The sequence below is a fragment of the Gorilla gorilla genome, chromosome 15, assembly GCF_029281585.2.
Source record: "Gorilla gorilla gorilla isolate KB3781 chromosome 15, NHGRI_mGorGor1-v2.1_pri, whole genome shotgun sequence".
NCBI lineage: Eukaryota > Metazoa > Chordata > Mammalia > Primates > Hominidae > Gorilla > Gorilla gorilla.
This window is the reverse complement of record NC_073239.2, coordinates 108,087,466-108,115,377: the sequence shown is the minus strand read 5'-3', so window position 1 is coordinate 108,115,377 and position 27,912 is coordinate 108,087,466. Positions and strand designations below refer to the sequence as shown.

At 47.5% G+C, this 27,912-nt stretch overlaps 1 protein-coding gene across 9 annotated transcripts in view; it reads right to left on the bottom strand.

Moving 5' to 3' along the window:
- DGLUCY (D-glutamate cyclase) overlaps positions 1–27,912 on the bottom strand; it is a 164,550-nt gene that overhangs the window by 58,728 nt on the left and 77,910 nt on the right. For 5 of the 9 annotated variants that reach the window (XR_010130815.1, XM_063698120.1, XM_063698114.1 and 2 more), the window contains exons 2-3: positions 6,949–7,000; positions 4,240–4,371 (exon numbers count right to left, since the gene is read on the bottom strand). Coding sequence is in view for 8 of the 9 variants with exons in the window: in XM_063698120.1 (XP_063554190.1) it covers positions 4,240–4,342 (103 nt within the window). In the remaining variant the exon portion in view is untranslated. Of the gene's footprint in view, positions 1–4,239; positions 4,372–6,948; positions 7,001–16,976; positions 17,066–19,545; positions 19,639–27,912 lie in introns of all 9 variants that reach the window. The other 4 variants (XM_063698117.1, XM_063698115.1, XM_063698118.1 and 1 more) reach the window with 2 other exon arrangements.

Genomic DNA, 27,912 nt, shown 5'->3' with positions numbered 1-27,912 from the left:
CTGGTAAACCAGAGAATGCTCCTAGATCTTCTCCAAGACCATCAAAGCCATACCTGTACTAAGTCTGCAAGAATGACGGCGTTACTGGGCTTGAGGTGCCCCCTAAAGCAGAAACAGCTTAGATCACAACACCCAAATCCTTTCAAATAACTGGAAAGCCTTCCCAAAACAGAGGACTACAAATAAGCCCAGATAGCAAAGACTACAATAAATATCTAACCCTTGAATGTGCAGACACCAAAGAACATCTATTAGAACCAGTAAGGACATTACAAGTTAATCACGGTTGTCTCCATGTGACAGAGCTGTGCATACTTGTCATTTGCTTCTCTGTGCTTTTCTCAATATTCTAAAATTAAGACCATACCAAAGAAAAACACAATTATGTTCTATTGGGCCGGGCGTGGTGGCTCACACCTGTAATCCCAGCACTTTGGGAGGCCGAGGTTGGCAGATCACTTGAGGTCAGAAGTTCGAGACCAGCCTGGCCAACATGGTGAAACCCCATCTCTACTAAAAATACAAAAATTAGCCAGGCATGGTGGCACGTGCCTGTAATCCCAGCTACTTGGGAGGCTGAGACAGGAGAATCTCTTGAACCTGGGAGATGGAGGCTGCAGTGAGCCGAGATCGCGCCACTGCACTCCAGCCTGGGTGACAGAGCAAGAATCTGTCTCAAAAAATAATAATTATTATGCTCTATTGGAGAATACCCTTGAGGACAATTGCCCTGTCAGATTTGCTCTATCAACCCATGTCCCTTTCTCTCCTACAATAATCTTGTGGGCTAATATTTACTGAGTGCTTTTTATGTGCCGGGCTCCCCATGCCAAGTCATTTGCACAAGTAATTATATTTTATAGATGAGAGGAACGAGGCTCAGAGAGATGAAATGACTTTCTCAGGGTCACACAGCTGCTGCACGGCACAGCCAGCATTTAAACCTGGAAGGGGTGCCCGCGAGCTTGCCTCACTTCATCACGGAGTGGCCTCTGCTGGGCTGCAGGCACTGGGTTTCCCTAGGAGGGGAGCGCCGTCCTCCATGGGGACTGGGGAGTGAAACAGATGCAACCATCTGCTGGGAATGTCCAGGACCGGCTCCTGCTCAAATCGCAGGGCCCGGAGCTCATTATCACAGTCGCTACAGTGCCTGCCAATGCTACAAGCAGACTTTCCAAATGAGGACACGTGAGACACCCCCAGCTGCCGAAAGCCCAAGGAACCTGATGCCAGTCTCAAGCAAGCCCAGCACGGCTCCAAAAGTTATCTGGAGCGAGGTGGGAGGGGATTTGGCTGGCTTAGAGGCCTCCCACTCCCTACTCACCCGCTTCTTACTGCCAAAGCCCCTTGTGAGAACAAACTGGATTTTTTTTTTCTTTTTTTTGAGACGGAGTCTCACTCTGTCGCCCAGGCTGGAGTGCAGTGGCGCAATCTCTTGGCTCACTGCAAGCTCCACCTCCAGGGTTCAAGCAATTCCCCTGCCTCAGCCTCCCGAGTAGCTGGGATTAGAGGCGCATGCCACCACACCTAGCTAATTCTTTTGTATCTTTAGTAGAGACAGGGTTTCACCATGTTGGGCAGACTGATCTTGAACTCCTGACCTCAGGCAGTCTGCTGGCCTCGGCCTCCCAAAGTGCTGGGATTACAGGTGTGAGCCGTCATGCCCAGCACAAATTGTATCTTTAATACAATAAATCAGGATGGTATGTGCACAAAGCTTCTTTGTTTCCTTTTTTTTTTTTTTTCCTTGAGACAGAGTTTCGCTCTTGTCGCCCAGGCTGGAGTGCAACGGTGCGATCTCGGCACACTGCAACCTCCGCCTTCTGGGTTCAAGTGCTTCTCCTGCCTCAGCATCCCAAGTAACTGGGACTACAGGTGCACACCACCATGCTCAGCTAATTTTTGTATTTTTAGTATAGATGGGATTTCTCCATGTTGGCCGGGCTGGTCTTGAATGCCTGACCTCAGGTGATCCACTCGCCTTGGCATCTCAAAGTGCTGGGATTACAGGCGTGCACCACCGTGCCCGGCCCTTTGTTTCCTTTTTAATTAAATGAACTTTGCAGGTTTTGTTTTGGTTTTGTTCATCTCCACAGCTGGAGATGAACAGAAAAGTCCCCAAGTTGTCCCCATTAGTAACAGGACACAGAATAGAAGCCTTCATGGTCTCTTTCTGGAGAGGATGGTGGACTCTGGAGGCCTCACCTTTTTGGAGGATACTTTATGGTCTAATGTGATTTGTGCATCCCCCAGCTGCCTTGGGCTCCATGGAAGGCAGTAACACTTTTCTTTGTAGATAAACTGAGTGATTTCTCTGAGTCCTTTTACCTCAAAATCATTTTTTTTAACTTAATGACAAGAGAGAGGAAAAAATACCCTTTAACATTTCTAATCTGATTGAAAGCCCCCAGAAGACAGCTCCAAGCTGGAGTTTCCCAGCTGTTTGGTAAAATGAGCTTCTCTCCTTGAGGAGCATTTCACAGCAGTGGGGAACAGCTCAGGTGCCCCTCCCGACAGTCCCACTGGGAAGGTTCTGCTGCTACTTTCATTGTGTAGGTGAGGCTTAGAAAGGTCACAGTTTGCTAGTAAAGAGCGAAGCTGGGACTCATACTCAGGCTGTCTCCCTCCAGGCTCCAAGACCCTGGCTGCTCTGCTCTGTTGCCTCCCAGGGTCCTAGCAAGCAGTCGTCAACCTGGGGTTAAGCTGGTGTTCGCTGCTCGTATATAACAGGTTGCTGTAGACTAATACCTTGGTGGCTCTCTCTGTATATATTAGGTAGTGCAAAAGTAATTGCAGTTTTTGCCATTACTTTTATTTAAAAAAAAATGGCAAAAATCGCAATTACTTTTGCACCAATTTATATAAACTATGCTCCCCAGTATTCACACCCCATTGTAGCCCCTTCCCTATTGACTCTGGCCTTGGCCGTGTGATTTGCTTTGGCCAATGGGACATTAGTAAGTGTGATGCAAGCAGAAGCTTGGTATGCGTTTGGGCATTAGGACTTATTCTCTTGGAATCTGTCTCATGGCGTCCCATGTAAAGAAGTTTGGCGACCACTATTGAAGAGGCTTCATGGAGAAGAAATGTTCAGCCAGTCTCAGATGTCCCACTGGATGCCAGACATGTCAGGAAGAAGCCATCTTGGATGGTCTATCCCCAACAGACACCACATGGAACAGAAGAAGCGCCCTGCTAAGACCAGCCTTGATTGCAGAATTGTGAGATTAATGGTTTTAAGCCACTAAGTTTAAGAGTGCTTTGTTGGGCCGGGTGCAGTGGCTCACACCTGTAATTCCAGCACTTTGGGAGGCCAAGGTGGGCGGATCACGAGGTCAGGAGATGGAGACCATCCTGGCTAACACGGTGAAACCCCGTCTCTACTAAAAATACAAAAAATTAGCTGGGCATGGTGGCGGGCGCCTGTAGTCCCAGCTACTGGGAGGCTGAGGCAGGAGAATGGCATGAACCCGAATTCGGGAGGCGGAGCTTGCAGTGAGCCCAGATCGCGTCACTGCACTCCAGCCTGGGCGACAGAGCGAGACTCCGTCTCAACAACAACAACAAAAAAGAGTGCCTTGTTATACAACAGTTAACTCTGTTAGCCCATATAGAGCAACAGAGGCCAGGCATATTAATAAACTAAAGGAAAATGGTCTTGCTCTAGTACTTTAGATGGTGCTGATGGTTTTTCCTTGGGCACTTATACCATAACCAGAAGAGTCTTTTTTAATGTGAAATTTTGCTTGGACTTAGGTCAATGAGAAATTTGGTATCTGTTTTCTCTTGCAGGACCTTTCAGAACCTTCAGTGTCACTCCCGGGAGACAGGAGGGAGATGGGTGCCACCCAGAGAATAAGACCAGTCAAGGGTAGGAAGAATTGGTCTGAATCAAAATCTGGTTAAACTGCAGTGTAACCTGGGGGCACTTTTCCCAGAAGGGACAACCCTTTTCATCACCTGAGCCCTGGTGGTTCTCCATATGGGGCTGAGGTGACCAAGCAGAACTGGGTGTCATTAGACCCATCTGATGGGTTTCCACACCTTGAGTCTAATCCAAGGTTCCAGTTTCTTCTGAGAAGTTAAATAGTGACCAGAGCTAATATCATTCTGCTCTTACTTTCTGTTTCCTGTGCAGAATCTAGAAGTCTCAGGAGTTTGTGGGCCCTACACAGCTGGTAATTCCCAGGAACTTTCTTTTTTTTTTTTTCTTTTTTTTAACTATCTGGCACCACTTACCTCCAGCCATGCTGGATGTATTTCTGATGTTTGGTTTCTTTTGTAGAAACAAACTCCTTATGGCAGAGGGAAGGCGGCACCTCAGGTGGACTGTGAAGGGCATCGTGTCACCTTGAATAAGTAGCAGAGAATCTGGGTGAGGGAAGGAAAGGGAACAAATTAGAAAGTGTGGCCCCCCTGAAGGCAGCAGATTCAGCCTCACATAGCTTCACATACCACATCACATCCTACCCTTTCCTGGCCCTGTTCCTGGGCCTGCCTTGCAGTGGGCATTGTTTGGAATCCATTCTCCCCCGTCACATCTCCTTTTCTGATGAGAAATTCCTAACGCAAACTTCCCTGTGCCCCTCCCTTGGCCTGGAACGTCCCCCTTCCCTTCCCTAACAGCTTTCCATTCCTCAGGAGCTGCAGAGTCTTCTCCAAAAGGCTGGTGCTGGGCTCCTTGGCCAGGAGGCACCGAGGCCTATTATTCTACTTGACTCTGAACTCCCTTCTCTACCTAGGGCCTCGAGGGCAGGGACACATGTGAGACTTCTTCCACAGGCTCCAGAGCACCCATCACAGCCTATGCACATAGCACGTGCCCAAAATACACACGGCTGAATGAACAGATGAATGAATACCACCGCAATTGCAAGTGAAATAAGAGGCCGAGTTTCTGTCGACATGTGACTTCCCTTATTTAGATTTAGGTTTCTAGAAGGTATAGGGACTTTGTGTTTTCTTCTTTATGCTTCCCCTAACCCCACTCTAGGCACAGTGCCTTATACAATCTTTGGTGAGTAAATAGATATTGTAGATTTTTAAAAGTAGAATGTGTTTTTTAAATCACAATTAAAAGCTAAAAAATATGATTTTTAAAAAATAGAGGTGGTCTCAAATCTCTAGGAAATTGTGCTCAGAAAGGAATCCTATAAGTTGACTTCTTTTTTGTTTGTTTGTTTTTCTTGAGGCAGCGTCTCGCCACTCTGTCTCCCAGGCTGGAGTACAGTGGCGCAATCTCAGCTCAGTGCAACTTCCGCCTCCTGGCTTCAAGAGATTCTCATGCCTCAGCCACCTGAATATCTGGGATTACACGTATGTGCCACGACACCTGGCTTGTTTTTGTATTTTTAGTAGAGGTGAGGTTTCACCATGTTGACCAGGCTGGTCTCAAACTCTTGGCCTCAAGTGATCAGCCCACCTTGGCCTCTCAAAGTGCTGGGATTACAGGCGTGAGCCACCACACCTGGCCTAAATTGACTTATGCTATAAAAAAAGAGGTTTTAGCCAGGTGTGGTGGCTCACACCTGTAATCCCAGCACTTTGAGAGGCTGAGGCAGGAGGATTGCTTGAGGCCAGGAGTTCAAGACATGCCCAGGCAACATGGCAAAAACCCATGTCTACGAAAAAAAAAAAAAAAAAGCCAGGCATGGTATTGCATGCCTGTAGTCCTAGCTACTTGGGAGGTTGAGGTGGAAGGACCACTTGATCCCAGGAGGTCAAGGCTGCGGTGAATCAAGATCACGCCACTGCACTCCAGCCTGGGCAACAGAGTGAGACCTGTCTCAAAAAAAAAAAAAAAAAAGATAGGTTTTAGTATGTCAACAAAATCTAGAACTAGATAACCACATTGTGTTGGTCTCTAAAGCATAGCCAAGGTCCTTTTCAACCAAATATACCCAGTGCCTAGCATAGTGGCACAAAGGTGGGAGTTCAGTAAGTGTTTGTTGAATGACTAGCTGACTGCAGAATGAATGAGAGCAGGATTCAAGGACAGTGCCCAAAGTGAGGGTTCTGGACAAGCCTGACTTTCCACAATTCTATCTAAAGAGAAGAACTCAGTGGAATTCCAAACCACCAATTTATGTTTTCAACTCTAATCTCCTAGATAGAAAATAATGTAAACCCCAGGGCCATTTTAACAAAGAATTTGAGATTACATGAAATCTCTAGCAAACAAAACAAAAAGAATATTGCTTTGGAAGGAGGAGAGATGTACTTAGAGCCAACAGTGAGTACTTTAATAGCTGTGGGAACAAAGTGCTGTGGGGACACAGGGGAGAGAACACTTAGTCCCCGCGGGCTAGGGGGAGGGGGTGCTGGGAGGAGTCAGGTGAGGTAGGATTCCATTGCCCAGTGGAAGATTCTGAGGCTTAAAGCAGCTGCTTTGGCAGGTCAGGCCTGGGCTTGCCTAATGCCTGGGCCTGGCAAGCTTGACCACCTTAGCCAAGCAACTGAGCTACCAGCCAGGGTCCTGAATGTCTGTGGTTCCCCAGGGTCACTGCACACTGCAGAGAGGACCTAGCACCTCTGCCTGGCACACAGCAAAGGCCAAAGAGAGAAGCTTTCCATAACCTTGTGGGGAATAGCAGCCACTCCTCTGATAACCGTCCTCATTTGCCCAAACCCACTGGAATGGGCCACCCCACAGGTACCGCCACCCACCCTCATTATTACCCTAGAGGGCAGCAGGTGCAAGCTGTGTGCTGTTTTGCAAATACATTTTAGCCAGGAGACCAAAGTCTGAGGGTTATTGCCTTCTCTTTCCTTTATTTATGTACTGTTTTAATGTAAATGTAAGTTGATTTCTAGGTTGCTTTCCTGGCCTGGAGAGAAATGAGTGTTGCCAGAAATCCTGCCCTGTGAAATGCATGCTGGGAGTGTGCCAGGCACCCCGGTGTCACCCACCGTGCATGCTGGGAGGAAAAGAAGGCTGAGAGCCCCTACCTTACAGAGTCGTCCCTTTGAAGGCAGGGTTAAACAGGGTGTAACTTGGCTCCTGCAAAGTCAAAAAAAAAAAATGCCTTCAATATACACCAATCAGAGAATGCCCACTCACAGTAAATGATAGCAACTACCACCATATATGGGGACCCACAGTGTGCCAGGACCATGCTAGGGCATTTACGTACATCATCTGTTAGTTTGTCACTATAGTCCCACACACAAAAAAGGCATTGTTAATCCTATTACAGACAGAAACTGAGGTCCAACGAGCTCAAAGAAGTTACCTAATAATAAAGCAGGTCTAAGTTCATGTTTGTTTGATCACTATTTACCTTTCTATATGTATGAATCTATGTATGTATCCATCCATCCATCCATCCACCCATTCATCCATCCATCTATCCACCCACCCATCCATCCATCCATCCACCCATCCATCCATCCACCCATTCATCCATCCATCCATCCATCCATCCATCCATCCATCCATCCACCCATCCATTCATCCATCCATCCATCCACCCATTCATTCATCCATCCATCTATCCACCCATCCATCCATCTATCCATCCACCCATTCATCCATCCATCCATCCATCCACCCATTCATCCATCCATCCATCCACCCATTCATCCATCCATCCATCCATCCATCCATCCATCCATCCACCCATTCATCCATCCATCCATCCATCCATCCATCCATCCATCCATCCACCCATTCATCCATCCATCCATCCATCCATCCATCCATCCATCCATCCATCCACCCATTCATCCATCCATCCATCCATCCATCCATCCATCCACCCACCCACCCACCCATTCATTCATCCATCTATCCATTCACCCAGCCATTCATCCATTCACCCACCCACCCATTTTGTGGTGTTAGGAATCACATCCTCAGTATATTTTAAAAATAACAGGGACCTTCCCACTATCCCCAACAAGGTGATTTTAGGTCCAGAGCCTCTTCAGCCCATATGCTTTTAGGGACTGAATCCTGAACTTCTCAGACTTTCTATCAGGGCACTGGGGAACACACTGCTGCATGGCCCAGGTATCTTGTTTTCTGGAGTGGTCTTCCTCTAGAAGTGAGGTGAGATGGGATCCAATCAGTGAGCCCTGGCTAGAATCCAAAAAGCTACCTTTCTGCTCTGAGCTCTCTCTTTTCTCTTTAGAGAACAAACTATCAAACCCAGAAACATCATTCCCTAACATCAAATATATCAGAGAGGAGCCCCACAGACAGTCAACCCCTAGCCAGATCTGACAAGCCCCAAACTTCAGTGTAAAAATATCTCATGTATGCTTGTCACAGATTTCTGAAATTCCACCTTTAGAAAGTAATTTCTCTGTTTACCCAAGCAATCCAGTCCTAGGACTGTATCCTACAGATGTGCTCAAACAGTGACTGAGTACACAGCAGCACTGTTTGTAAAAGAAATGATTTAGAAACAGGCCGGGCACAGTGGCTCATGGCTGTAATCCCGGCACTTTGGGAGGCTAAGGTGGGAGGATTGCTGGACCCCAGCAGTTTGAGACCAGCCTAGGCAACATGACAAAACCCTGTCTCTACAAAAAATACAAAAATTAGCCAGGTGTGGTGGTGCATGCCTGTAATCCCAGCTACCCGGGAGGCTGAGGCAGGAGAATACTTGAACCTGGGAGGCAGAGGTTGCAGTGAGCCGAGATCACGCTACTGCACTCCAGTCTGGGCGACAGAGCGAGACTCCACCTCAAAAAAAAAAAAAAAAAAAAAAAAGAATGAGGCTACTCTACACACCTTATCTGAAATAATCTCCCAATGATGCAAAATTAACAAGGCAAGGTGGAGAATTCTCTATCAACCGACATGCCCATGTTCTGTTCACATCCACATAGACATCTGTGGAAGGATGGAGAAGAGCTTGGTATCAGTGGTGCCCTCAGAGGGGAAAGTGGGAGACTGGGGCCTGAGCAGGAGTGGCTGTCGCACTACATTGTATGTGAATGGCGCCCTCTAGAGTTGTGCCTTGGGGTGGCCCTGATGGAAGAGAGGCTTTCTGCTCTTTTGTCTTTTCTGTCCTTTTTTTTTTTTTTGGAAACAGGGTCTTGCTCTCTTGCCCAGGCTAGAGTGCAGTGGTACAATCACAATTCACTGCAGCCTCAAACCTCCTGGGCTCAAGCAATCCTCCCACCTCAGTCCCCTGAGTAGCTGGGACTACAGGTGAGCACCACCACACCCATCTAATTTTTAAATTTTTCTTTTTGTAGAGACGGGGCTGGTCTTAAACTCCTGGGCTCAAATGATCAGTCAGCCTTGGCCTCTCAAAGTGCCGGGATTATATGAGTGAGCCGCCGTGCAAGGCCAAAGCCACCACGCCTGGCCATCAGTCAACTCTCTAGCCTATAAAAACACGTTTATCTCTTTGGAGATTCCAAGGATTTTAGAAGTTGTATGCCAGGAAACCAGAGGAAGACCAAATACATATCTCATAATATCACAGTACCTCACTGAGTGGTGGTAAGGGTTAAAGTTGTAAACTCATGTAAGGCTCTCAGGACACTTCTGGCCGGTTCACAGTTAGCGCTGTGGAAGTGTTACCCATGTTTATTACTCTGGGCCCCGTGCCAAAAACACAGTGGTGAATAAGACAGTCACAGCCCACACTCACAGGGGTTTACCGTCCCAGGAGACAGACATTAAACGCATAATTACCATCTACCATCATGTCTGTCTTCCAGGAAAAGATAGAAAAGTAAATAGTTAACTATAACACCACGTGCTTAGCGCTCCGGGGCCTGTGGACTCAGGGTGGAGGAGAAGAGCTGAGTCTAAAAGGAGAGTAGGGGTCAGACTAGAAGCAGGCTGGGGAGGGAGAAGGCCCTCTAGGCCTAGGGGCCAGCAGGAGCAAGGCAGGGAGGTATTGGGGGGACCAGCTGTCCGTGCTGCAGAGCCTGACACAAGGCAGGAGGTGGCGGGAGCTGGGTCTGGAAGGGAAAGCAGAGGCTGGCTCATGGGGACCCACCTGTCATGTGAAGAAATTTGGATTTATCCCGGAGCCTCAGGAAATCACAGAAGGTACTGAGCAGTGAGTGATTTGTGAAACTTGTCTTTTAGGAAGCTAGTAGGGCTGCAGGTGGGGGACAGACAGCAGGGCAGCCAAAGCGCAAAGTTGGCAGACGAGATGGGAGCGCAGGGCAGAGACAGGAGCATCAGAAAGTCTCTCTCACAGGTGTGAAAGGAAAATAAATCTTGAGACCCCAAAATCACTAAGCCAAAGGGAAAAGTCAAGCAGGGAACTGCGCAAGCGTGCCTCCCATTTTGTTCCTAAATAAAATCGCTTAAAGATGAATTCCTTGTGGGCTTCAACATCTTTACCCTAAAACAGTTCTAATGAATTTCACCCTGGCAATGTAAATTGACAGCTTATTTTCATGGGTGCCTGACAAAGGATAGACAGAACCCAAAGTCATCCCTCTGAGGCTCACCTGAGACAAATGCATATCTGATTGCTTCCTCTGCCCTATTGTTTATGTAAAAATGTAGATTCACTGAGCCAGACTAAGGCATAAGTGACTATTCCTCTACCCTTCTCTCGCATGGAAATTGTGTATTCAGTGAAAGGCTGATCAATCTCACACATAGATTGATTTCTCATGTCTCCCTAAAATGTATAAAACCAAGCTGTGGCCAGGCATGGTGGTTCACGCCAGTAATCCCAGCACTTTGGGAGGCCAAGTTGGGCAGATCACCTGAGGTCAGGAGCTCAAGACCAGCCTGGCCAACATGGCAAAACGCCGTCTTTACTAAATATACAAAAATTAGCTGGGCATAGTGGTGCACACCCGTAATTCCAGCTACGTGGGAGGCTGAGGCAGGAGAACTGCTTGAACCCGGCAGGCAGAGGCTGCAGTGAGTCGAGATCGCACCACTGCACTACAGTCTGGGTGACAGAGTGAGACCGTCTCAAAAAACAAACAAACAAAAATAATAAAAACCTGTACCCCGACCACCTTGGGTACATGTCCTCAGGACCGCCTGAGGCTGTGTGTTAAGGCTGTATGTTAACGCTGTATCCTTAACTTTGGCAAAATAAACTTTCTAAGTTGATTGAGCTCTGTCGTAGATACTTTTGGGTTCACATAGGAAAGAACCTTGCAGGGGAAGGCTGCCTTCATCCTTCAAGGGCCCAGCAAGGCCTGCATGAGCAGGCAGTGCTCAGCACACCCTGGGGAGCAGCTGAGGTTGTTCCCGTGACGCAGAAACAAGCAAGCTGCCTCACACCCAAGGGAGGGGGTTTTCCTCTTTTCCTTTCAGTTCAGAGAAGACAAGGCTTTCCATCTGTTGTACTCACTGCTGGATGTGCAGCATCAACAGTGCCTGGCACACGGGAGGTGCCCAATAAATGTTCACTGTCAGCCGGGTGCGGTGGCTCACGCCTGCAATCCCAGCACTTTGAGAGGCCGAGGTGGGCGGATCACTTGAGGACAGGAGTTTGAGATCAGCCTGGCCAACATGGTGAAACCCTGTCTCTACTAAAAATACAAAAATTAGCCAGGTGTGGTGGCGCATGTCTATAATCCCAGTTACTGGGGAGGCTGAGGCACGAGACTCGCTTGAACCAGGGAGGCAGAGGTTGCAGTGAGCCGAGAATTCGCCACTGCACTCCAGCCTGGGCGACAGAGCGAGACTGTGTCTATAATAAATAAATAAGTAAATAAAGCTCACTGTCAGGAGGGATGGGCAGAGCATGTGGCTCACACAAAGGCAGCTGAGAAAAGGCGGCCAGGGAGGCAGGAGAGAAACTTTGTGATTCAGAGGCAAGTATTTCAAGGAGGAATTTACGGTCCGGGGAGGTCAAGGAAGATAAAACCCAAGAAGCATCCACTGAACTTTATAACCCAGGCTCCTTCTCCCAGTTTATCCCACTGAAGCCCTCACAGCTCCACCAGCCCACAACGACAGGAAACACCTTATATTCATGTAGCATCATATTTAGAACTGCGAAGGGTGCACACGAAAAACAGAAGACACAGCTTCCTTGAAGCCTCCAGTCCAGTCAAGAAGATCCTATTATTTACAAGAACAAACAACTCACAGTGTTACAAAACTCCATTTTTGGTTTCTGTAGATGTCCCCTGGATCACTTCCCCAGAGTCCCACAACTTGATAATGGAAGAACAAAATGAGTAGGTGTGCAGACCTTGTCTCTCTACTCATTAATTTTTGTGGTAGGAGTTGCTCAATGTTTGCCAAGAGAGTTGCTGGTGGTAGCCTAAATACAACTGCAAATTTGCAAAATAAGTGTTGCTGCAAGGAAGAAGGCATCCTAACTGTATAATCGTTTTATTTAAAAAATGGTATTATAATAGCAGAGACAAAAGATTGGGGAAATGCTGGTAGTCATAATTAAGATTTGTTTATTTAATAGGTTAAATACAAGGGCTCCCCACATGCAAAGAATTGTTAATGAAACAAGTATTTTCTTTCTTTATTTTTTTTCTTGAGACAGGGTCTTGCTCTGTCATCAGGCTGGAGTGCAGGTAGTGCAATGATGGCTCACTGCAGCCACAACCTCTCAGGCTCAAGCCATCCTCCCACCTAAGCCTCCTGAGTAGCTTGGGACCACCACGGGCATGCACCACTGTGCCCAGCTAATTTCTGTTCTTTTTTTGTAAAGATGGGGGTCTCACTATGCTACCCAGGCTGTATTTTCTGAACTCCTGGGCTCAAGCGATCCTCCTGCCTTGGACTCCCAAAGTGTTGGGATTACAGGCATGAGCCACAACACCTGGCCAAAACAAATATTTTCAATGAAAGCAAATGGTGGTCCCTTCTCCTCCCCTTTCTAAACAATCCAGTCCTAAAGCCACAAGGTGGAGCTGAGTAAGGTAGGACTCCGTGGTGGGGAATGGCGGGTAGGGTCTCTTATGACATGAGACCCTGTCTATAAAGAAAAAAGAAGGGCTGGGTGGGGTGGCTCACGCCTGTAATCCCAGCACTTTGGGAGGCCGAGGCCAGGAGTTCAAGACCAGTCTGGCCAACATGGCAAAACCCCGTCTCTACTAAAAATACAAAAATTAGCCAGGTGTGGAGGCGCACACCTGTAATTCCAGCTACTCAGGAGGCTGAGACAGGAGAATCTCTTGAACTCAGGAGGCGGAGGTTGCAGTGAGCCAAGATCGCACCACTGCACTCCAGCCTGGGTGACAGAGCAAGACTGCATCTCAAAAAAAAAAAAAAAAAAAAAGATGAATAATGAGATATAAAAAAGATTTTCTTTAGTACCATTCTTGAAATGTTTTGTCACTTTGCAATTATTTTAAAATAAAAAAAATAGGCCAGGCATGGTGGCTCACGCCTGTACTCCCAGCACTTTGGGAGGCTGAGGCAGGTGGATCATGAGGTCAGGAGATCGAGACCATCCTGGCTAGCATGGTGAAACCCTGTCTCTACTAAATAATAAAAAAAAATTAGCCGGGTGTGGTGGTGGGTGCCTGTAGTCCCAGCTACTTGGGAGGCTGAGGCAGGAGAATGGCGTGAACCCGGGAGGCAGAGCTTGCAGTGAGCCGAGATCACGCCACTGCACCCCAGCCTGGGCGACAGAGCGAGACTCTGTCTCAAAAAAACAAAACAACAACAACAAAGAAATAAGAAACTATAGAAAAATTATGGATAAACAAAATGTGGTATATACATACAGTAGAATATTCTTCAGCCTTAAAAAGGAAGGAAATTCTGATGCATGCTACAACATGGGTGAACCCTGAGCACGTTATGCAAACTGAAATAAGTCAGACATAAGTGACAAATATTGTATGATTCCATTTCTATAAGACACCCACAACAGACAGATGAACAGAGATGGAAAGCTGAATGGTGGTGACCACAGGCTGGGTCCAGGAGATGGGGTGGGGAATGGGGAGTTATCGTGTAATGGGGAGAGAGTTTCAGTTTGGGAAGATGAAGAAAGTTCTGGAAATGGAGGGTGGTGATGGTTGCACAACAATGTGAATGTACTTAATGCCACAGAACTGTACACTTAAAAATGATTACAATGGTAAACTGTATGTTGTATATTTTTAACCATAATAAAAATTTTAAATTAAAATGTTAAAAATCAAGTTGTGATTGTTAAAAAACATTCAGATTAAGGCCAGGTGTGGTGGCTCATGCCTGGAATCTCAGCACTTTGGGACGCTGAGGCGGTAGGATCCCTTGAGTCCAGGAGTGCGAGACCCCCATCTCTACAAAAAACAAAAACTAAAAAAATTAGCCGGCATGGTGGCGCGTGCCTGTAATCCCAGCTACTCAGGAGGCTGAGGCAGGAGGATTGCTTGAGCCCAGGAGGTCGAGACTGCTGTGAGCCACGATTGCACCACTGCACTCCAGCCTTGGGGACAGTGAGACATTCTCTCAAAAAAAAGAAACATTCACATTAAATGTTTAGTTTCAAATTGTTGGTGTGAAAAGCAACAATTTTTCAATGTGTTGCTGAAAAGCACCACACCAGACTCAGTGTGTGTCTTGAATATCAAATATTCTAGCCCTAGGGCCCCTGTTCCAGCTCCACAGGAAGGCGCTAATCTTGGGAAAGGAAGGTTTTGTGTGGGTGCTTCACACAGGCCAAACTGGATTTTTTTTTTTTTTTGAGATGGAGTCTCACTCTGTCACCCAGGCTGGAGTGCAGCGGCGCAATCTCCACTCATTGCAACTTCCACCTACTGGGTTCAAGCAATTATCCTGCCACAGCCTCCTGAGTAGCTCGGACTACAGGTGCCTACCACCACGCCTGGCTAATTTTTGTATTTTTAGTAGAGGCAGGGTTTCACCATATTGGCCAGGCTGGTCTCAAACTCCTGACCTTGTGATATGCCCGCCTCGGCCACCCAAAGTGCTGGGATTACAGGTGTGAGCCACCGCACCCAGCCCAAACATAAGCTTTATGACTCTGAAAATTTGGGAATAACTCTGTCTGCCCAGCGTGACTGTGAATGTCCATTCTTAGAGAGTTCTAGAATATTTGAGAGCCTCATTCTTCAAAGTAAATCTGCTTTTAGTTACTTAGCCAAATAAAGCAACCCAACCAAGTGGCAAAAGTCCAAGGTATGACTGCTAAGGGCAAGAAAGGCCAACCCTTCTGTTTCACAGTTTGCTTGGCCTGTAAAACTAGAGCACACGTGTTTGCTTATTTAGTACAGAGTTTCTGCAACGGGTCCATCAGGCCAAATTCCTGTAACCACAAAATATGATGCACGAAATCTCCATGCAGGTTGAGTGTATGATACTGCCAACAGTAAACGCTGAGTCATCGGTTCCATGGTTAGTCCTAATGATAAACTAGGCAGTTCCTTTAATGATGTTTAGCTACTTCTGGCACTGCACAGCTCAACCAACAGCCTGACCCACAAGCCTACTTCAAGGTCACCATGAGCACCACTCCCTGGTTGGAGAGACTGGGGGCTCCACACATCTCCATCACTGGGAGAGAACTTGCCAGAGCGATAACGACCTAGAGACACCACCTGCATACACAGAAGACATGCTGAACTAATAGCAAAGTATGCAAACTCTTTGGGCCTCAGTTTCTTTCTTTTCTTTTCTTTTTTTTTTTTTTTTGAGATGGAGTTTTGCTCTTGTTGCCCAGGCTGGGGTGCAATGGCACCATCTCGGCTCACAGCAAACTCCGCCGCACGGGTTCAAGTGATTCTCCTGCCTCAGCCTCCCGAGTAGCTGGGATTACAGGCATGCGCCACCACGCCTGGCTAATTTTGTATTTTTAGTAGAGACGGGGTTTCTCCATGTTGGTCAGGCTGATCTCAAACTCCCCACCTCAGGTGATCCACCCGCCTCGGCCTCCCAAAGTGCTGAAATTACAGATATGAGTCACCGCGCCTGGCCTTTTCTTTTTTTGAGACAGGGTCTCACTCTGTCGCCCAGGCTGGGGTGCAGTGGCACAATCACGGCTTACTGCAGCCTTGACCTCCTGGGATCAAGTGATCCTCCTACCTCAGCTTCCTCAGTAGCTGCTACTACAGGTACACTGCAGCATGCCTGGCTAACTTTTGTATTTTTTTGGTAGAGGTAAGGTTTCACTATCTTGCCCAAGGCTGGTCTTGAACTCTTGAGCTCAAGTGATCCTCCTGCCTTGGCCTCCCAAAGTGCTGGGGTTACAGGCGTGAGCCACTGTGCCCAGCAAGGGCCTCAGTTTCTTCATGTCAAATGCCACACATGCAGGACAGACATTTTGTTAGCACCTTCTGGTTCTATCATTTTCATAATCTGTAACTAAACAATAATTTATGAGTTAATGATGTTATTGAGTTTTAAGTTTTTGGTTTTTAAAATAAATTCCTAGCCAGGCACAGTGGCTCATGCCTATAATCCCAGCACTTTGAGAGGCCAAGGTGGGTGGATCGCTTGAGCTCAGGAGTTCGAGACCAACCTGAGCAAAATGGTGAGACCCTATCTTTACTAAAAATACAAAAAAATAGCCAGGCATGGTGGTACACACCTGTGGTCCCAGCTACTTGGGAGGCTGAGGTAGGAATATCGCTTGAGCCTTGGGGGTGGAGGTTGCAGTGAGCCGAGATGGAGCCACTGCACTCCAGCCTGGGTGATGGAGAGAGACCCTGTCTCAAGAAAAAAAAAAAAAATCCTTTGTTAGAGATGTGTGTATCTTTCTTTTTTGAGACAGCGATTTACTCTGCCATCCAGGCTGGAGTGCAGGAGTGCAATCTTGGCTCACTGTAACCTCCACCTACTTGGTTCAAGCGATTCTCCTGCCTCACCCTCCCAAGTAGCTGGGATTACAGGTGCGTGCCACCGCACCTGGCTAATTTTTGTATTTTTAGTAGAAATGGGGTTTCACTATGTTGGCCAGGCTGGTCTTGAACTCCTGACCTTAAGTGATCCACCTGCCTCAGCATCCCAAAGTGCTGGGACTACAGGCTCACGTGAGCCACTGTGCCCCGTCTGTGTTTCTTTTTTTTTTCTTTTCTTTTTTTTTCTGTGTTTCTTTAATTGAGAATAAAATTACCTTCAGTTGGTTGGTGCTTAGAATTACTGGTCTCAGAATCACACATTGGTCCAGAATTACACTTGCCCTGCTCTGAAGAAGAATGCCACCTGAGAGCACAAATGTATAGAAAGAAATGTACATAATAAAGCCATCACAGAAGCAGATATGATGGGACAGATATAATAACAGATGCCCTTTAAACTTGATCCTCTCATGCTAGGCCTAAAATAAAAGAGTTAGATTTAGTGTGTGTATATATGGGTTACGTTTCGGAAGACATGAAATTGGTCTAAATCTAAATAAAAATGAGCTAAGCTCTCCCTAGGTTCATTTACATTCATCTATCAACAGCCTTGCAGAGATGGTTATGTAAGTGCTACGGGATGGTTCCAGCACTTGTTTCAAAGGGTCTTTCAGTCCATTCAAGCTGCATCCAAAAATAGTTGAGGCTGGGCCCTATTCTGTACTGCCTGTGGCTTCACAAACTGAAAACCACCATATCAGACGTGGTTATGCCCTACCTTGCTCGGCTTTCTGGGTTAGATCCTCTGAAATTTCATTTTATGAGTATTCCTGATTACCAAATGTTCAGAACTCAGCTCCTGCCCCACAAATTCTTTATGACATTGCATAAAACCAGTGACAGTGCCACATCCAGGCAGGATGAGGACCAAGCACTCCTAACTATGGAGACAGGAATGCTGGCAGTGTTACTTTTGAGGTCACTGTTGGCCAAGATAATTGCTTCACTAGGCAAAGGCAAACCCCCTTAAGTGAGTTTCCTGAGAGGACTCAGAGAGGAAGGCCACAGGTGCTCCAGGAGGGAGGATGCACCATCAGGGACCTTGGACAATGACAGCAAGACAGTGAGACAGTGAGAAGCCTCTGGGGACCATTCTACAGGGGACTTCTTCCCTGGCCATGCAGCTGACAGGCCCCAGGAAGCAGAGTCCCTGGGCTCTCCCTGGCAGCTCTCGGTGCATTTCCAGGGGAACAGCTTGGCAGCCCCGTGCTGGGTGGTGCGCTCCATCTATTTCTATGGTACCTATCACCATGGTACCTACTTGCTCTGAAAAACACAGCTAAAAACAGAACATAAAGAATAGGAGCACAGTCCGCTTCCCTGCAGTCACCTTCTGCAGCTGTTGTTATGCCTCAAGATTGCTCTCATGGGCCTCTTCCATTCTGAGTTTCCATGTTTTTGTTGTTTGTGACCTTCAAAAACAAGAGGCTTACTATCCGCATCAGCCTTGTCTTGGGGACAATGTGTGTGGCCTGAGGCTTCAAAAATGTCCCACTCGTCTTGCTGCAGGTGTACATTCCTCTGGGGGACACATTCACCCAGGAAGCAGCTCCTCCCAGGGCTTGCTCAGAGCCCCATATGAGATGTTTTCGGGAAAGGGGAAAAAGTGGGAGTGGAGGATGACTGTGACGTTAGTGGGCATAGATGCCCCGAGGAAGGACCTGCGCTTATTCCAACAAAGAGGATCCTAAGCTTTCTCAGGAACATGCTGGAAATTGTGCTCAGGGAAAGATCCACAAGGCCAAATCACTTCTCCAAAGGTTTTCTTTAACTCAACAATTATCCTTCACAGCACTGCTCAGCCCAGCCATGGTAGTCAGACAGAACTTGAGTTCAAATCCCAACTCAGCCACTTGCCAGCCATGTGAGATTAGTGGGCAACCTCTCGAAGGTTAAATTCACTCATTTTTAAAATGGGGCATGGGCCAGGCATGGTGGTACATGCCTTAATTCCAGCACTTTGGGAGGCTGAGGAGGGTGGATGGCTTGAGCTCAGGAGTTTGAGACAAGCCTGAGCAACATGGTGAGACCCTGTCTCTACAAAAAAATACAAAAATTAGCTAGGCATGGTAGCTGTGTTCCCAGCTACTCGGGAGACTGATGCGGGAGGATTGCTTCAGCCTCAGAGGTCAAGGCTGCTGTGAGCCATGATCACGTCACCGCACTCCAGCCTGGGCAACAGGGTGAGAGCCTGTCTCCAAAAATAAAAAAGAAAATTGAAGAGGGAAAAGGAAATGGGGATGAGTGTATAGACCTTACAGGGACAAGCCCCTTGCTGTGACCTCGGCCTCCATGGTCATTCCTTGGCTTTCCCATCTACAAAATGGGGAGGATAATGGCACCTGCTTCAAAGAAGCTTTGGGATGGTTCCAGGAGATGATGTATGTAAAGTGCTGAGAGAGCACCGGGTATGTTGCAAGCACTCAATAACTGCTGGAGATGCAGGTGTGAGGAGGAGGAGGAGGGGGATGGTGGTGACAGTCGGGACAAGGATGCTCTGTGGGTACCATTGGTGTCAACCCCGTCTTGGTTCTCCTAGGCGTGACTTCCTGTCCTCAGTCCTGGTGGAGCGGGTACAAATGGGGCCTCAACTCACGAGTGGACTCCTCCCTCCAGACTCCCAGATGCATTCATCAGTGTCTCTGGGCATAGTGGATGTAGCTGAGGATAAGCTCAGGCTGCGAGGTGGGTACACCATGCAGAAGGGTCATCAGCCCAGGTGCTCGATGTGATACACAGGACAAAGGAATTCTCATGTCCTGGAGAAAACCCCAATGTGGTTACCTGCTTGTCAGCTTTGGAGTCAACAGCCCTGAGGACTCAAGTCCCCTTTTGACAGAGTGGCTCTGGACAAGTCACTTGCCTTTCCTTCTCCATCTGTGAAATGGGGCAGAGAGGCAGGTTGGGAGCATTAAAAGAGAAAACGCAGGAAAAGCCTCCAGCCTAGTGTCAGCACATAGTGGGCTCTCAGCAGCTGTGGGCTCCCTTCTTTTCTAACCCCCCACGCTGAACATTTTAAGGCTGAGTAAATACTCCATTTAATGAATAAAGGATTAGGCTCTATAATAGGAGGAAACAGGCTCATTTCCTGAATTTGCTAGTAATCCGGTAAATGCTGCACTAAAACTCCCAGACTCACACAAAGCCTGAGGCCCCGCAGGCTCCCCACAAGGCCCCTTCCAGCACCCCCAACTCCCTCCCAAATGCTCCATTTCTCACAACTCACTTTCAAGAACAAAGAATGCTCTGCTCTAGCCAAACAAATCTGTGGGCTACAATCATATACTGCTTGTGCCTTCCTGCCTTTTTATTTCACAAAAGCAACTTTCCTGTTGTGATCTTTGTGGCTGTCTCCCTGACAAACCCCACTTCCCACGAGAGCTCCCAATTTTCATTTGAGGGTCCATGTGCTTCCAAGGACAGAGCATGCCACTTAAGCTAAGCCAGTCAGCTCATTCCATCCCCCTGGCAGGCAGGGAGGGATTCCTGAGATCTAAGCTGGTCCAATCAGGATGACTCCCATGACTCCTTTTTTTTGATACGCAGTCTTGCTCTGTTGCTAAGGCTGGAGTGCAGTAGTGCCATCTCGGCTCACTGCAACCTCTGCCTCCCAGGTTCAAGCAATTCTCTTGTCTCAGCCTCCTGAGTAGCTGGGACTACAGGCACCCGCCACCATGCCCGGCTAATTTTTGTATCTTTAGTAGAGACAAGGTTTCACCATATTGGTCAGGCCAGTCTCAAACTCCTGACCTAAGGTGATCCACCTGCCTCAGCCTCCCAAAGTCCTGGGAGCCACTGTGCCCAGCCCTGCTCTTCCTGTTTTGACCATTTATATAGTTACCTGATAAATGTTTGTTACCAAACGGCCAATAGAATCTCCTGAAACCAGAAACACCCTGTCCCAGGGACCCTCCCACCCCGGCTGAGCAGTCTGAAAAGTACCAGGCTCTGGGCTGAATGCTTGACATATGTCATCTCATTTTCAGAAAATGGCTCATTGCATTTATGTTATTCTTGGACCCAAGGGCTGGTGGCGTTTTTCCAAGGCTTGTGAGTGGAGCCTGTTTGGATTGGAAGAGGAGATCTTACACAGAGGAACTAATGCAGAGAGCGGTGGCCCTTCATGGTGGCACAGAGCTGGATGGAAAGGGCAAGGCCCTTAGGTTTAATAATTGACTCTACTTATTACGTGGATGATCTTGGGCAAGTTACTTTGCATATTTGTGTCTCCGTTTTTTCATGTGGCAAATGAAGATGGAATCCCTACACCTCTCTGGGTTATTGGAAGATTAAATCATGTTAGTCAAATACCCAGCACAATGTCTGGCATAGTCTTGCTCTTTCTCTACTGTATTTCTCCTCTGCTGAACACTGACCAGTGGCTGGGCCCTCACAGGTATATGTCCCCCCATTCTCTGTGGATGACCATCAACCCTACCCAGGAGCTGAAGGGTGATATAGAGGTTCAAGAAAACATTGGCCACCAGGTGGGAAGAAGTCTCCATCCCATTCCTTGCCAAACATAGATTTGCTGTCAGAAAGGCAGAGCGTGTGGAGAAACGGTTGTAGACCAGGCCACTTGTTTCATTGCAAATCCATTGTATTTAGATTACACCTAAGGCTTTGTCCTCTTGTCTCTGCTCAGCAAGCCATGAACACTTCCAGATCTGACAGCCTGAGCAAACTGTTCCTCAGAACTGCTGCCAGGCGCGGTGGCTCATGCCTGTAATCCCAGCACTTTGGGAGGCAGAGGTGGGCGGATCATGAGGTCAGGAGATCAAGACCATCCTGGCTAACACAGTGAAACCCCGTCTCTACTAAAAATACAAAAAATTAGCCGGGCGTGGTGGCGGGTGCCTGTAGTCCCAGCTACTTGGGAGGCTGAGGCAGGAGAATGGCATGAACCCGGGAGGCAGAGCTTGCAGTGAGCCGAGATGGCGCCACTGCACTCCAGCCTGGGCGACAGAGCAAGACTCCGTCTCAAAAAAAAACAAAAACAAAAACAAAACAAAACAAAAAAAGAACTGCCAAAACTGCCATTAGATCCTTTTTTTTTTTTGTCTCGCTGTGTCACCCAGGCTGGCGTGCAGTAGCACGATCTCGGCTCACTGAAACTTCTGCCTCTCCATTTCAAGTGATTCTCCTGCCTCAGCCTCCTGAGTAGTTGGGACTACAGGCATGCACCACTATGCCGGCTAGTGTGTGTGTGTGTGTGTGTGTGTGTGTGTGTGTGTGTGTTTTTAGTAGAGATGGGGTTTCACCACGTGCGTGTGTATGTGTGTGTGTGTGTGTTTAGTAGAGACGGGGTTTCACCACGTTGCCCAGGCTGGTCTCGAACTCCTAGTTGGGACTACAGGCATGCACCACCATGCCGGCTAATATGTGTGTGTGTGTGTGTGTGTCTGTGTGTGTGTGTGTGTCTGTGTGTTTTTAGTAGAGATGGGGTTTCACCACGTTGCCCAGGCTGGTCTCGAACTCCTGACTTCAGGTGATCTGCCCACCTCAGCCTCCCAAAGTGCTGGGATTACAGGCATAAGCCACCGTGCCCAGCTACAATCAGACTTTTGAGTGTTACCAAATAACCAGTACATGTTCGCTCAGGGGTTTGTCAGCAAAGGGCAATGTTATACCTCTTCAGGCAAATTCATTTGAGGTGCACTTTTCTGGGGCTTAGGTGGGGGCAGGGAGGCCTGAGGGACAGGAAGTGATAAGAAATCTTTGCATCTTATTACCCTCTTCTAACTTCCTCTTCTACTCAAAGAAGGAGGGAAAGCCCAGCATTTGGTCCACCCCAGAATAAGTCTTCTGTTACTGAAGAGTTTCATCTTTCTACTGGAAGCCGTGCAGTTTCTATTTGTGACAGGCAGTGTTCTCAAAGTGTAGTTTCCAGGACCCTGGATTGCTTGTCAAAAATGCAAATTTCTGGCACCACACTATTCCTACTGAATTAGACTCTGCACAAATGATTGTAAACCTTGGGTAGCAATTCAGACCACAAGTTCTAGAGTCAGATAAATATAGACTGAATGCCAAGCTCCAGCTCTACCACCTGTGATCCCTGAGCAGGTTAATTAACCTCTCTGGCCGGGCACGATGGCTCACGCCTGTAATCCCAGCACTTTGGGAGGCAGAGGCAGATGGATCACCTGAGGTCAGGAGTTCAAGACCTGCCTGGTCAACATGGTGAAACCTCGTCTCTACTAAAAATACTAAAAATACAAAAATTAGCCAGGCGTGATGCTACGTACCTCTAGTCCCAGCTACTGAAGAGGCTGAGGCAGGAGAATCGCTTGAACCTGGGAGGCAGAGGTTGCAGTGGGCCGAGATCACGCCACTGCACTCCAGCCTAGGCGACAGAGCAAGACTCTGTCTGAAAAAAAAAAAAAAAAAAAGGCTGGGCGCAGTGACTCACGTCTGTAATCCCAGTACTTTGGGAGGCTGAGGCGGGCGGATCACCTGAGGTTGGGAGTTCAAGACCAGCCTGACCAACGTGGTGAAAGCCCATCTCTACTAAAATTACAAAGTTAGCTGGGTGCGGTGGTGCATGCCTGTAATCCCAGCTACTGGTGAGGCTGAGGCAGGATAATCGCTTGAACCCAGGAGGCGGAGGTTGCAGTGAGCCAAAATTGCGCCATTGCACTCCAGCCTGGTGACAGAGTGAGACTCCGTTTCAAAAAAAAAAAAAATTAACCTCTCTGAGTATCCATTGTATCACCTGTGTGAAGGTAATGCTGAACAGTCAAGGGATATGGAGCTCATGTGATTGTTCTAAGGATGAAGGAATAATATTTGTTTAGCAGTGTTTGGCACATAGTGAATGTTCAATATACGATAACTCCTTTTTTTCTTTTCTTTTTTTTTTTTTTGATGGCGTCTCGCTTTGTCACCCAGGCTGGAGTGAAGTGGTGCAATCTCAGCTCACTGCAACCTCTGCCTCCCAGGTTCAACCGATTCTCCTGCCTTAGCCTCCTGAGTAGCTGGAACTACCACACCCGGCTAATTTTTGTATTTTTAGTAGAGACAGGGATTCACCATGTTGGCCAGGCTGGTCTTGCACTCCTGGCCTCAAGTGATCCGCGTGCCTCAGCCTCCCAAAGTGCTGGGATTATAGGAGTAAGCCACTGTGCCCAGCCTGATAACTATTCTTTTTCTATAACACTTACACTCAAGAAAGTCGGAGCACCCTACAAGAAATAACAGACAAACTCGGCCATCATGACCAGCCTTAAGAACTATTCACTGGTAGAAATTTTGACAAGTCTACAGGTCAGCAATCAGACCTGAAGGTTTCCTGAGTCTCACGAAATCCTACAGGATTCACATCTGATCCTCAACAATAGACCAGCCAGGAGAGGGCAGCAAGAGAGAGCCTGAGTCTAACCATTGCTGTTTGAATCACAACCCCTAGGTGTTGTGGGCATTTTACTTGGGAATGTCCAGGTTGATACTCATTTCAAAAGATGGCAGATCTGCTGGCTAGAGGTGTGGCAGCACAGATTACGAATGGGTGGTGACTGTTTATCAGGCTCTTGACTTTCATAAATTATTTTCTTGTTTGTTTGTTTTGGAAAGGGGTCTCACTCTGTCGCCCATGCTGGAGTGCAATGGCGTGATCTAGGCTCACTCCAACCTCTGCCTCCCAGGTTCAAGAGATTCTCCCGCCTCAGCCTCTCCAGTAGCTGGGATTACAGGCATGTGCCATCATGCCTGGCTAATTTTTGTATTTTAGTAGAGACGGGGTTTCACCATGTTGGCCAGGCTGCTCTTGAACTCCTGACTTCAGGTGATCCACCAGCCTCAGCCTCCCAAAGTGCTGGGGTTACAGGCTTGAGCCACCATACCCGACCCATAAATTATTTTCTTTAGATAATCACTCAAGCATCACTATATTGTAGGAAACAACAAAATGTCATTGAGACATAGATTTTGGGAGACAGTTTAAATCAAACTGGCAAACTTTTTTGTAAGGTTTGTGAGCTAAGAATAGGTTTTACATTTTTAGGAGTTGTGAAGAAGGAGAAGAAGGAGGAGGAGGAAAAGGAAGAGGAGAAACAACAGTATTGTGAAGGAAAAACAAAAACTTGAACCCTGGTTCACTCTGCCAGAAGGAAGAAAATGAAGCTGAAAGCTGAGTCATGCAAGAATCTGTCTTTCCTTTTGTTCCTAAGCAGATAGCTACAGATAAAAGGTTAAAGATCTCTGCAGGTAGTTACTCTATGTTCACCTTATCTTACAGAGAGTGCTGACTTACTATTCCCCTACCTGCTCCCTTTCTCTTGCAACATGGGGATTCAGTCATGTGACCACAGCCTCCCTCTTCCCCCTCCATCCTGCTTTCTCCCCTTTTAAATCCTGAAGTCCTCAAAATCATCTTTGGAGAAAGGCACAGACCCATCTCCTGGGCTTGTCCTTAACCTTGGCAAAATAAACTTCTAAATTGATTGAGAACTGTCTCAGGTACTTTTTGGTTTACAGTGTGATGGTCAATTTTATGTGTCACCTTGATTGTATCACAGGGTGCACAGACATTTGGTTAAACTTCGTTTTTTTTGAGACAAAGCCTCACTCTGTTGCCCAGGCTGGAGTGCAGTGGCACGATCTCGGCGCACTGCAACCTATGCCTCCCGAGTTCAAGCTATTCTCCTGCCTCAGCCTCCCAAGTAGCTGGGATTATAGGCACAAGCCACCACATCCAGCTCATTTTTGTATTTTTAGTAGAGACGGGGTTTCTCCATGTTGGCCAGGCAGGTTTCAAACTCCTGACCTCAAGTGATCCACCTGCCTTGGCTTCCCAAAGTGCTGGGATCACAGGCATGAGCCAACGCGCCCGGTCTGGTTATTTCTGGGTATGTCTGTGAGGGTGTTTTGGGGTGAAATTAGCATTTGAATCAGTAGACTGAGTAAGGAGGATCCCATCCTTACCAATGGCAGTGGTCATCATGCAGTCTATGGAGGACTCGAAGAGAACAAGAAGGAGGAGGAAGGGAGCATTTGCTCTCTGCCTGGCTGACTGAGCTGGGCCTTTTCCTGTCCCTGTACTGGGATTTGCCCCATCAGTGCTCCTGGTCCTCAGGCCTTTGGACTCTGACTGGAATTTAGTCCTTATCTCCAGCTTGCAGATGGCAGATAGTGGAACTTTTCAGCCTCCATAATCCTGTGAGCCAATTCTTTATACTAAATCTGTTTGTCTATATCTGTATCTCCTATTGGTTCTGTTTCTCTGGAGAACAATGACTAATAGAAACAGTGATGCATGTGTCGCGGAAGCCTAAAATATTTAAAATATCTGGTTCTTTACCTAAAAGTTTGTTGAGCTCCTGCTCAGGAGCTGACTTTTGATTGAGCTCATGGTCTCGAAGGCCAATATAACTTAGATTCATGCCCCATCTGATATGGTCTGGCTCTGTGTCCCCATCCAAATCTCATCTCAAATTGTAATCATCATCATCCTCATGATGGGGAAGGGACCATGTGTGAGATGACTGGGCCATGGGGGTAGTTTCCCTGTTCTCATGACAGTGAGTGAGTTCTCACGAGATTTGATGGCTTAAAATTGTAACATTTCCCCCCTCCCTCTTGCTCACTCTCTCCTGCCACCTTGTGGAGGTGCTTAAATCTCCTTTGCCTTCTGCAATGAATTTAAGTTTCCTGAGGCCTCCCCAGCCATGTGGAACTGGGGATTAAACCTCTTTCCTTTATAAATTACCCAGTCTCGAATATTTCTTTTTTTCTTTTTCTTTTTTCTAGACAAAATTTCACTCTTGTTGCCCAGGCTGGAGTGCAATGGCGCAATCTCGGCCCACCGCAACCTCCGCCTCCTGGGTTCAAGCGATTCTCCTGCTTCAGCTTTCTGAGTAGCTGGGATTACAGGCATGAGCCACCATACCCGGCTAATTTTGTATTTTTAGTAGAGATGGGGTTTCTCCATGTTGGTCAGGCTGGTCTCGAACTCCCGACCTCAGGTGATCCACCCACCTTCACCTCCCAAAGTGCTGGGATTACAGGTGTGAGCCACAGCGCCCAGCTGCGTATTTCTTTATAGCAGTGTGAGAATGGTCTGATACCCCATGGTCTAGATAGGCAGGGGACACTACCTTAGTGCCCAGAACATTTATCTGGATCAACAAAAACCCGCAGGACCAGAGGACAAAGGCAGGACCAAAGAGGAAAGTGTCAGGTCAATGTAACTAATGAGTATAGATGTAAAAACTCTAAACAGAGTATTAGCAAACTGAATCAGGCAGTGTCTTTTTGGGGCTCAGAAAATGATATCCCAAAGTTTGGTGCTTTGTCATGCTGAGTAGTTTGAACTGAAGGACACTGGGGGGCTCAGAAGCAAGATGTTACTGACCTTTTCCTGTCCCCATCTCTCCTGCTCCCCTCTCTCCCAAGGCAGGCCATAGAAACTAGAATTCCTCTTCCCTAAGGCAGGTGATAGAAAATAGAAACCATCTCTCTCAAAGCCAGCCATAAAACCTAGAAATATTACTCTAACCTTCCGTTGCCTTTCTGTGTAAGAGCTAGCCATAGAGAAATTCTCAGGCCAAGTACGGTGTCTCACGCCTATGATCCCAGCACTTTGGGAGGCTAAGGTGGGCGGATCATGAGGTCAGGAGATCAAGACCATCCTGGCCAACATGGTGAAACCCCGTCTCTACTAAAATACAAAAAAAAAAAAAAATTAGCCGGGCATGGTGGCGCACACCTGTAGTCCCAGCCACTCAGGAGGCTGAGGCAGGGTAATCGCTTGAACCTGGGAGGTGGAGGTTGCAGTGAGCGGAGATCACGCCTCTGCATTCCAGCCTGGCAACAGAGAAAGACTCCGTCTCAAAAAAAAAAAAGAAAAGAAATTCTCTACCTTTTCTGATAGTAGGCCATAAGACCCTTATTCCAAAAGAGGTCACATTCTACACTCCAGGTAAAAGAATGAGACACAGAGAGACCAAGAAGAATCTGAACAGGGCTGGGCATGGTAGCTCATGCCTGTAATCCTAGCAATTTGGGAACCTGGGGTGGGAGGACCCCTTGAGGCCAGGAGTTGGAGACCAGCCTGGACAACATAGGGAGACCATGTCTCTATGGAAAAAAAAAAAAACCTGAACAGACACGTTCTGCTGGGCTTTTGCCTCCCATCAGTCTATGAGCATTAGA